This window comes from Vicugna pacos, chromosome 22, assembly GCF_048564905.1.
Source record: "Vicugna pacos chromosome 22, VicPac4, whole genome shotgun sequence".
In the NCBI taxonomy this organism is placed as follows: domain Eukaryota; kingdom Metazoa; phylum Chordata; class Mammalia; order Artiodactyla; family Camelidae; genus Vicugna; species Vicugna pacos.
Genome location: NC_133008.1, coordinates 23,966,903 through 23,978,122, shown reverse-complemented (window position 1 = coordinate 23,978,122; position 11,220 = coordinate 23,966,903). Strand labels below are relative to the sequence as shown.

At 54.0% G+C, this 11,220-nt stretch overlaps 1 protein-coding gene across 2 annotated transcripts; it reads right to left on the bottom strand.

Moving 5' to 3' along the window:
- Positions 1-530: 530 nt before the first annotated feature.
- On the bottom strand, positions 531-10,857 carry GIPC1 (GIPC PDZ domain containing family member 1). 2 transcript variants are annotated; one of them, XM_072947534.1, is made up of 9 exons: positions 10,757-10,857; positions 8,487-8,541; positions 6,890-6,976; positions 3,827-4,147; positions 2,955-3,186; positions 2,692-2,872; positions 1,850-1,962; positions 1,476-1,557; positions 531-1,343 (listed from the first exon to the last, which is right to left on the bottom strand). In XM_072947534.1, exons 4-9 carry the CDS (start codon positions 4,063-4,065, stop codon positions 1,192-1,194), a joined length of 999 nt encoding a protein of 332 aa, XP_072803635.1. In that variant the 5' UTR covers positions 4,066-4,147; positions 6,890-6,976; positions 8,487-8,541; positions 10,757-10,857; the 3' UTR covers positions 531-1,191. The 2 variants fall into 2 exon arrangements, with proteins under 2 accessions (XP_072803635.1, XP_072803634.1); XM_072947533.1 differs by having other exon boundaries at positions 2,955-3,140.
- Between the last annotated feature and the right edge of the window lie 363 nt (positions 10,858-11,220).

The window sequence follows — 11,220 nt, the reverse complement described above, 5'->3', positions numbered from 1 at the left end:
GCACGCTGGGTTTATGTCCAGCACAGAGCACGGCGCGCCATAGACGCCGGCAGACCCCGCACATCCAGAGTCAACTGGGGCAGGGGTGCATCAAGGCACTCCCCAAGGCTCAGGGCGTGGCTCCTCCCCAACAGCACTCATGGGGACAGACCTGAGACTCCATCTTAAGCCCACCCCATCCTGCTTTCCCCATGCCTCCTGCCCAGGGCTGTCTGCAGTCCTGGGTTGTAATGGGCAATAGCCAACAGCCTCACACCCACTGTTCACATCAGGCAAGGGGTGGCGGGAAGCCTCTTTCGAGAGGGACCAAGATTTGCACCCTCAATAGGGCTGAGAAGCTCCAGCCTTGCCTGGAAGCCTGGTGGCTTGCAGCCAAGAGCCTCGTCAGGCGGAACGAGTGGGAGGGGGCGGGTGGCTGGGGCCAGCTCCTAATTCAATTTGGAGCCCGAAGAGGATGGATTTCAGCTGCTGCATTCTTTCCCAGCACCGTCCCATCCTCCTCTCCCACCCCGAAACCACCACACAGGTCCAACAGCAGATAGATTCTTCATGTTCAAGGCGGCAAATTCAGATACAAAAGCCCACCGCCATCATCCCTCCTGCCCCTCGGTCCGGTCCGGGGCTGGGCTGAGGGAGACACAGGGGGCCAGGGAGGAAGGGAGTTTGGGGGCTTCACAGCAGACTCATGTTTCAAATGCGGAGGTAACAGACTCCACAGTGAGGGGGCTCCTCTGGGGGCGGGGGGTGGTAGACGGGGAGGGTATTATTGCATTTGCTCAGGGGGAACACCCCCCTGCTGCATTCCCTGCGTCAGGAAACTAGGGAGGTCACGACCCCCAAACAGAATCTGAGGCCCCAGGGAGACAGAGGGACCAGTTTGGCAGCTGATGCGGAAAGTGTTGGGGGTTGGGTGGCCGCCCAATCTGGCTGGTCCCTCCCCGCGCCTGACCCGGCTGAGGTAGGTGGGGAACAGGGCGGAGGTGGGGGGCTGGGGACCCCGCTGGGAACTGACGAGAGGGTGGTACCGATTGGAGTGGGGCAGAGGCCCGGCCCCCCACCCCAACTGCTCCACATCGTCCTAGGGCTACTGAGCTAGGCCCAAGCTGGATGCTGGGGTCCGGGCTGTGGTGTCCCCACCCCAGAGGTTCCCACCAGGCCTGGCCCAAGTCATCTTGAGGTCCAGCAGGAGGCCTAGTAGCGGCCAACCTTGGCGTCCCCAATGGCCCCCCAGACGTCAAAGACGAACTCGTCCGGGAAGGCAAAGTCACCAAGCCGTTCATCCAGGGCCTCAGCCAGCTCGTCCGGGTTCCTTTTGTCCTTTCCAAGCTCCACCATGGTGGCCGCTGGAGGGTGACGGGGAACAGAATGGAGACACAGATGGCAGAGATACTCAAGAGAGACCCAGCCCCATGGGACCTAGAAGCCCCTTCCCCCAAACTCCCACCCCTCCCCAGACCCAGGTAATCCCCACTCACCCAACTCTGTGTCCCTGATGCCCATGTAACTCTCCAAAAGGTCATCCACCTTCTCAATGGCCTTCTCCTCAAAGGCTGAAGGCTATGGGGTGGAAGGAGGGACATCATAATAATGTGAATATAACTGTAAAGTGTATACACTTTCAGTATATAAGCCCACAGTTCATCCTCACCACAACCCTGCAGCTGTCAGTATTATTACCCCCATTTTACAGATGGGAAACTGAGGTCCATTTGCTCAAGACAAGTCCCAGGGCTAGGAGGTGGCAGAGGTAGATTTGCATCCAATGCTCAGAGCCCCTCGGCTAACAGGTGATGCTGCCACCTATGAATTTCACAGGGAAGGGGGGCTGGGGCTTGACTGGAACACTCACCAGATCCTCTACTGTGGCAGGTCCCCGGGATCGGAGCCGGAGGGTCCCACGGCCAGTGCCCAGCTGGGGACCGGAGCCAGGGCGGCCACCCCCTGAACGCATGCTGATCATGTCTGTGGGAGGCAGGGAAGGGGTGAGGGTTGGAGAAGCCCAGTTCCAGGGCATTCTGGTCAGGAACCCAGGGGGCCCGGCCTCAGGCAACCGTCTACCCTCTCCAAGCTTCAGTAGGCTCTGGGGGAGTTGGGGGCTGCGGTGACCCCAGGAGGGCAGGACTCCTGACTTGGGCTCAGCATGGGTGGAGGAGGCGCAGTCAGGGGCTGGGAATGAAAAAGGCTGGAGGGGGGACTGAAGGGGCCTACTTCTGCTCCCAGGGCCCAAGGGACAGGAAGTGGGTGGGTTCTGGGTCTCCAGCTGCTTTCCCCAAGGCCGAGGGGGTATAGCCACAGACCAGCCCTATCTGCCTGGGGAAGTGTTTTAGAGTCCCCCACCCCCACCCCAGGGACCTTGGGCCCATTCCTGGGAGTTAATGAAGCCAGGCAGAAAAGTGGGGAGGCTGGCACAGGGCAGCCAAGCCTGGCTTCTGGGAGCTGGGGTGCTGGCCAGGGTTGGGGGCGCTTGGCTGGGCTAATGGCTCCTGGAAGCTGGGTGTGGGGGCAACTTCCTCCTTGCCTCCATCCTCCTCCCAGGCTGGGCAGCCAGCCAGCACCCCCTTCCCAGGGCAGGGTGGAGCAGGCCCTCCCTTTCCACTGTGGCCAGCTGGGCTTCGGGCACCACCTTCTGGTGGCCCTTGGCACTGCAGACTGGACCAAGTCAACAGGTGACCAAGCCGCACAGCCCCTCACCAAAGGCCTTGCGGGGCTCCGTGAGCTTCAGCGTGAAGGTGCGGCCTCGGGGCAGCTCCTTGAGCAGCCGGGCCACCTCGTAGTGCCGGCAGCCCAGCAGGCTCTGTCCGTTGATAGCCTCGATCATGTCACCCACACTGATGAGCTGGATGTGGTCGATCACGCTGCCCTCCTTAATTCGCTGTGGGGAGAGGAGCTGTCAGTCCCCGTGCCTCTGCCCTTGGGTCCTTACCCTCAAGATCAGGTGCCCCACCCCCAGGCACCTTGATGAAGGCATAGCCGGCCCCGTTGTCTGTGATAGTGAGCCCCAGCGCCTCCTCTGACTTGAACACCTCCACCTCCTTGCGCTGCCCCTTGACATGGGCAAAGATGAAGTCCTCCAGCCCGATCTGGCCCCCGAGGAGCTTGTCCATGTCCACTTTGTGGGTGTTGAGGGTGCAGAACATCACCTGCAGGGGTGGGAGACATTCAACCCACGTCTCCCTCCTGCGTCCTCTGTTAATCGCCACCGGAGGGGGAAGAGAGGAGAGCTGGTAAAGGCCTTGGGGGGTCCCCACCCCAGTGCCTGACCACCCATGGAGCCAGGGCAGGGCCCCCACTAGGATGTCAGCTCTGCTAGGGCTGGACTGCTGTCCTAGCAAAAACTCTGCTGTTTCTAGGGCACAGAGCCTGACACACCTTGGGTGCTCAGAAAATGACTGTGGAATGAATGAAGGGGCACAGATACCCATCCTGCCTACCGAGACCCGTGCATCTACTTCCTGTTCAGTCCCACTGTCACCCTTCTTGTCTCCCTTTGACCACCAAAGTCCTTGGGGTTGGACCTCCCGATGAATCAAGGAGAAATGAATCTTGCATCTGACCTCCAGCCCCCACAACCCACTGGGGCACAGGCCTCCCAATGCCTGATGGGAACTCAGCACCCAGTCCTGGTCTCCAGTTCCCCACAATACACTGGGGTGCAGGTCTCCTAATGCCTGACAGAAACTCAATATCCAGCTGTGGCTATCAGCCCCCACGACTCACTGGGGCACAGGCCTCCCACTGCCTGATGAGAATGGAGCATCTAGCTGTGGCCCCCCAGTTCCTCTAGCCCAGCATCAGGGACGCCAGTGCCCAGCTCCCCAGTGGGTACCTCGGCAGCTGGCAGCCGGAAGGCCTCGGCAATCTTGCCGTACAGCTCCTTGACGTTGGTGAAGCCCTCGATGCGGCCAGTGGGGCTGCCGTGGGCCAGCTGGGTGTGGAATACGAGGCGGGGCCGCAGGGCCGGGGGAGGGGGGGGCAAGCCCATTTGGGGCCCCCCAGCCCCACCTCCGCCCAGGGGCCCCGGCTCCCCAACGCCCAGCCCACCACGGCCTGGCTCAGCCTCTTCATTTTCCACCAGAGGCGGCGCCTTTTTCCGCCGCCCCAGTCCCAGCGGCATGAGCAGCGAGAAGACGGGGCGTGCCCAGGAGATCTGCAGGACAGAAAACTGGGCTCAGGGCCTGGGCCGTGGCCTCAGGCTGCCTCTCCCCTCCAGGTCCAATGAAATATTTAGAAAACAGACTGGCCTCGATTCAAAATCCAGTCCCAGCACTTACATGCCTGCACAGAAGTAATAACAGCAGCTAGTATCTACCACAACCCCATGCTAACTGCTCTGTGATCTGAATCCTAACACCACATCATGGGGACCATAGTATCCTCCCCACAATGCGGTATGTGATGACGTGGATATGCCAGAATATGTGATCATGCCCATTTAGCAGATGAGAAAACAGTGGCTCACAGAGGTTGTTTCCCTTTATTTTCCTATCGGCTGTACTTATAAGTGCTGTGTGCCAAAAATTTCTGATTTTCCTCCTTCAAAGCATATAGGCAGATGGCACTTACTGACCTCTTTGTGCCTGGGCAAGCATGTGACTAGTTCTGGCCAATGAGTTGTGAGAGGAAGTGACACATTACATTTCTGGGTTGAAGGATTTAATTACTGGAGCAGATGCCTCTAGAGGTCTACTTCTCCTGGTAGGGTGACCAGCCACATCTGATATGGTGGGAGCCCCATCAGGCCTGGCCCTGAGTGACCACGATGAATGGAACTCCCCGCTGAGCTGCAATGGACATGTATCAGGAACAAAAAATAAACCTTTGTTGAGTTTGGCCGCTAAGAGTTTGGGGGATGTTTGTTACTGCAACAAAACCTATCCTAACCAATATACTTTTTTCTTTCCTCTCTCACCACTCTCTTTCAGTTTCTTTCTTTCCCTCTCTGTTTCTCCCTCCCTCCCTTCAAACAAATATGTTTTGGGGACTTACTATATTTCATGCACCTTCCATAAGACAAGCAAAGTCCCACATTTCCTTACCCACAGTAAATAAAGAGACTGTGATGAGTGGGTAATGGATGAAGAAAACAATCTCACACGGATAAATTCTAAGAGTTTACAAACACACACACATATACACATACACATATGTATACATATGTGTATGTGTATATATATAATATGTGTGTATGTGTTTAAGTGGATACATATACATATGTGTGTGTGTATATGTTTTCAAAAGATTTATGAATCATAATTCAAAGCTGTAATTAGTAACTTCAAAAGAGTTTGCTACAAGATACACCTATGAAGGTGAGAGAAGCGGGGAGAATATAGCCCAGTGGTAGAGTGTGTGCTTAACATGCATGAGGCCCAGGGTTCAATCCCCAGTACCTCCATTAAAAATTAATAAATAAATAAACCTAATTACCTACCCCCCTCAAAACAAAACAAAGCAAAAAGATAGAAAATCTCCATGAATATCTCAAGCATACTATTGAACTCCTGTGCAAAATGTATGCTGATAATATTAAAATAGCTTCTGTTATTTAATGATAATAATAAAAAAGGACAAGCAACAAGGTCCTTGACTAGGGCCACCATGAGCAGTTACACAGGCAGTTCACTGTGCAAAAGCACCAGACTCTGGTGCAGTGATGTGTCTGCTGGGAGGAAGTGCTGCCTTTTTCTGATTTACTCCCAGGTGCTACACAGGCTAGCTGGGGCTCTGTCCACGCTGTCCAGAAGCACACAGTCCAGAGAAGATGCACAGTGAGCAAGCAAATGTGTAAATATCTAATATAATTTCTAAGAGTGTATGAAGACAATAAAATGAAATAACTGTTATAGACAAGGTCAAGGAGGGCCTCTCTGAGGAAGTGAAGCTGAACCTGAGGCCTGAATGACAGGAAGAAGTACCCATAGGTGGATGTGAGGCAAGAACATTTGGGCAGAGGGAATAGCCAATGCAAAGGCCCTGAGGTGGGGAAGTGCTTGACAGGCTTCAGGAATAGCGAGGAGGCCCGTGTGTTTGGATCAGAGAAAGGGGGTAGCAGGAAGAGGTGACAAGCAGATCGTTCAGGGCCCTGTGGGCCAGAAGGAGGACTTGGGCATTTGGTCTGAGTGAGGTGGCAGTCATGGGGGATTCTGAGCAGACTCATAGATCAGCTAGAGATCTGTGGCTGGCGTGGAGTAAGCAACGGGAGAACAGGCAGAGGGCAGGTAAAAGAGGTGACGGTGGTCAACTCCGCAGGGCCTTACAGACTCAGAAAGAGTTCAGATTTCACTGTTAAGTTACACATCCTTAAAAAAAAGATGTTTCACAGGGAACTATACTCAATATCTTGTAGTAACTTGTGGTGAAAAAGAATATGAAAATGAATCTATGTATGTATATGTATGACTGAAGCATTATACTGTACACCAGAGATTGACACAACATTGCAAGCTGACTATACTTTAGTAAAAAAAAAGAATATATATATATATATATATATGTGTATATATATATATATACACACAAAGTAAAAAAAATCACACATCCCAAGTCACAGCTGGCTGCACCCTCCTGTCTGACTCCCAAGCCTGAGGTCATAACTTTGATCCTGTCCCCAAAGCAACTCAATGTCCCTGGATCTCAGATGCCTGGTCTGCATGGGGAAAGTCTGTCCACCTGGCCAGCTTGTGGTGAGGATCAAATTATGCCAAATTATATTTTTCTGTGTAAAGGGGACTTCCTGCTAACCCTAACCCTCCCTTCAGACCCCTCTTCCAGGGGGCTGTCCTGGATTCAGTCGAGCCCTTGGGCTTCACCCATCCCCATTCATTCATTCATTCATCTGTTCTCCAATACCTCCTCTAGTGCCACCTGGCCCAGCCCCATCACCACTCACCTAGACTAGTGCAGTTGCCTTCTCTGTGTCTCCTGGCTTCCACCTTTGCCCTGACGCTCTCTTGTTGATACAGCAGCCAGAGTGAGCCTGTAAAACATAAGTCATGTCACATTGGTTCTCTGCTCCAACCCGTCCCAGGGCACCTACGTCGCTCATTCCCTGTAGCCACATGGGCCTCCTCCCTGTTCCTTCAACACACTAGGTAAAGTCCATCCTCGGGGCCTTTGCACTGGCTGTGCCCTCTGGTAATCCACACAACTCTCACTTCTTTCTGGTGGAAAACATATGTCATTCATTCAGCTTGTTTACTGTTTTCTGAAGGGGCAGGGAACTTTGTCTGATTTATTCCTTCTTCTAGTCTTAGTGCAGAGAACAGTGCCTGGCACATAGCAGCTGCTCAATAAATATTTGTGGCATGAATGAATGGATGGACGAATGATCCTAATGTTCACCAGCCCACCAGTCTCTGTGCCCATCTCTGGGGAGACAAAGAAGCCCGAGCCATAGTGCCTGCCCTCAACAGGGTCTCCTTGTCTCCTTCGCAAGAACACAAGCCCCACCTCTATGGTCCCCCATCCCTCACTTCCCAGCCTCATGCTGGACACAGAGGAGGTGCTTCAGAAGACAGGGGGTGCATCCCTCTCACCTTTTACTGTGGTTTTGTTTCTCACTCCCCTCCTAGTCAATGATGCTGAACAACTTTTCGTGATTTATTAACCACTTGGATTTGTCCTTTTGTGAATTGCCTGTTTAAGGCTTTGACCATTTTTTAAAATTGCAGGGTCTGTTTTTAATTGCAGCTCCCATCGTTTTTCTTACTGGTTTGTGGGAACTCTTAATATGTTCTGGGTACTAAAAATAAAATAAATTCTGAAGGAATAAACCATTACTGCTCCGTCAAGTTACTTCACTACACTCAATGATGCTACCAAAAAAAAAAGGGGAAGAGAATAGCTGAATGGTAGAGTTGGCACTTAGCATGCACAAGGTCCTGGGTTCAACCCCCAGTACCTCCGTTAAAACAAACAAACAAACAAACCTAATTCTTCCCACAAATACAAACAAATAAACAAAAAATCTCAAAAAAAAAAAAACCCACCAAATCCTCACGTCATCGCCTCCCCTGGTTCCCCTTCCACCATCCCCTCATACATCTTAGCAGAATGCTAAGAACATAAATCTGAAACCTGGATTCTCCACTTACTAGCTGTGTGGCCTTCAGCAAGTGTCTTAAATTCTCTGAGTTCCAAGGAAATCATGCATGTGTCGGGAAAAGTTCCTGGCACACAATAAGGGTTCTATAAATGCTGGTGATTATTACCACTACTTCCATCCATATCATCCTTCAGTCAATTGCCAAGATTCAAACTTCCTTCTCTTCCCCAGGGCCCCACATCCTGACCATCAATTCCCAACCTCCTTACTCTGCGTACACTTGATGCCCTGGTTCAGCCTGGCTTTGTGTCCTCACCTAGGGAATGATGGTGGTGAGGGAGGGATAATGGTGGTAAGGAAAGTGGGTGCTGATTAATGAATTTGCCTTCCAGGCCAGAAGAGGCAGAGTGGCCTGGGTTCAAATCTCATTCCTGTCACTTACCAGCTGTGTGGCTGTGAGCAAGTCACTTCACTTGATGGGGCCTCAGTTTCCTCATCTGAAAAACAGGCAGAATTCCTGTCTCTTGGAGTGCTTATGGGAATCCAAAGAGATCACGCAACTAACTCGATTAGCACTTTGCCTAACATTCGACTTAAGAAAGTTGTTATTATTATTGTCATCATTATTATTGCCTCTTCCCTTGCCCAGAATATCCCAGTCCTCTCTGCATGCTAAGGCCTACTCCAGGCCACCTCCTCCAGGCCGCCTCCCCGGCTTGCCCCAGCCTATTGGAACTGCCCCTGTGGTCCAGACGGCTCAGGCCCATGAAGTTAAAATTACATGTTGCTCTGGCAGAATGCTTGTCTTTCAGTCTTAGGCTGTTATTTAACTTCATGTCTCTATTTTAAAATGTAAACCAGATCGCATCACTCTCTGGCCTCAAATCTTACGACATTTTCCCACCTGATGGAGGAAAAACTCTAAACTCCTTCATGTGACCCAAAGACCCCTGCAGAATTGCTGCTTTGGGTGCATCCTGGCCCAGCCACACTATTCCAAGTTTGGTCCAGCCTCAGAGCCTCCTCTGGCTGTGCCCTCTACCTGATCTTTACAAGGCTGGCTTCTTTTTGTCATTCAGACCTTGACTCCAAAGTTGCCTCCTCCAAGAGCCCCCTTGCCCATCCCCACGGAACTACCAAGCCATCCTCTCATAGTACTTATCACTCTCTTTAAGTATCTTCTTTATTTACTTGTTAACTTGTCTGTTGCCTATCTCCCCCTGTTAGAATGGCAGCTCCCCAAGAACAGGGATTTTTGTCTGGTTCACTATTGTATCCTCTGTGCCAAGAAGAGTGCCTGGCACATGGTAGGTGCTCAATACATATGGGTAGCATGAATGAATGTCTTATGCCCCCATTCTGACTATTCGCTGAGCCCTCCTATCCTCAGAACACGCCCACTGTAGAGTTGCTAAGTGCCACCTGCCCACCACATTCCCCGTCTCCCCTCAAACCTGAACACCGGGTCGGAGAAAAGGAGTTTCAGCCCCAGCACAGAGCATGTTGGCGGGATCCCAGCATCCCCACCCATTCTTGCCTGGGAAGGGCCAGAAACTTAATAACCCCACAACCACACAGAGTTGCAGTGGGGGGAGCAGGAAGGGGAGAAGGGGGGAAGAAAGGGAGAAGCTCTCATAAGCTCACATAAGCTGGGGGAGGGGGGCTACCACACCCAAGCTCCCCTTTTTCAGCAGGGTTACTGCTTGGCAGAGGAGGGCGGGAAGCCTCTGATTCAGTCTTGAAAAACCGGCTCCTGGGTGTTACCGGGGAGAACGCCTACTGTCCTCAACCCAGGCTTCCCGGGGGGCCCAGCAGGCACAGGACCCTAGCGTCCTGGCCTTCTGCCCATCTCTCCCGTAGATGTCACTGTCTTCTCAGGACCCAGGTAGTCTGGCCTTGGCTTTCCAGCTTAGGGGAGAAGGGACATGGGGGCAGCTTTCTGTTTGAGCACCTGGTGTCTGGCGACCTCTTGGGGGAAGCAAAGACCAGCAGGTGTGGCATAGATGGCCTGTCTGGTTGGAGGGGTTGGAGAGGGAGGAGCTAGTCTGAAACACCTGAGCCTTGGAGCCACTGGGCATCTAGTCTAGTGATTGAGACCAGTTCTGGACACCGAGACATGGGTTTGAATCCCAGGTCTGCCATTTACTAGCTGTGTGACCTTGGGCAAGTCACTCCACCTCTCTGGGTCTGCTGCTTCACCTCTGAAAGTAGGAACAGCACCTTCCGTGAGGTGTTTAGACTAAGTGATACACGTTGTAAATATCTGACACGGAAGTGTTCAATAAATGCTGGCCAGGATGATTTTTTTCGTTATTATCATCCGGACCTTAGTCCTCTCCAGGCCCCTCTAGGCCCTGGAGGACCGCGATGTGGCCAGCTCCGGAAAGCTGCCCGAGCAGGGCTCAAAAATACCGACCCTGTGCCTGTCCCCGATGGGACCATAACTGCCCAGAGGTGCAGAGGGCTGGGGTGCGGCTGGAGACCTCATCCCGGCGGCAGGAGGCGTGTACCCCTGCCCCTAGTAGGAAGACAGACGACCCGCTGGGAAGGGGCCCGGGGCATCCCCCGGCTCAGCCGAGACCTCCAGTCGCGTCCATGAGGCCGGCCCCACCCTGCAGGATCGGCCGGATCCCTGCGGGTCCGCGATTCCGCGGGTCCACACCCGGGTCCTGCGAGTGGCCGCGATTCACCCTGTCCACGGGGAAAACTCACCTGCGCCGCCACCGCCGCCACCGCCCTGCGCGCGCCCGGCTCGGCCCTCGGCAAACTCTGGCCCGGGCCTCTCCGGCAGCCGCGGCCAGGGGGAGGGGCCAGCGCCGGTGTCCGGCCAATCAGGAGCGGCCGCCCAGCGCTCGCGGCCAATCTCGCTCCACGCCGCCCCGCTCCGGGTGGACCCGAAAGAAACATTCCAGAGGGATCCCTGAGCCTCACCCGGCTTCACGACACTCCCCCGCGCCGCGGGGCATTGGATCTTCCCGCCCCTCCTAAGCCGCGGCGGGCTGTACCACCGCAAGACTGCGGAGGGGGGAGCAGTGGCTGGGCCCCGGCCAATCTCAGGGAAGGAAAGAGGTCAGCGGCCAATGGGAAGCTGGGACCCCTGGACCACGTGCTGTTGGCCGAGAGTCCGCGTGGGGTGCCCTGGGTGGTGAGGGGCGGGGGACTAGTCGTGGGAGTCA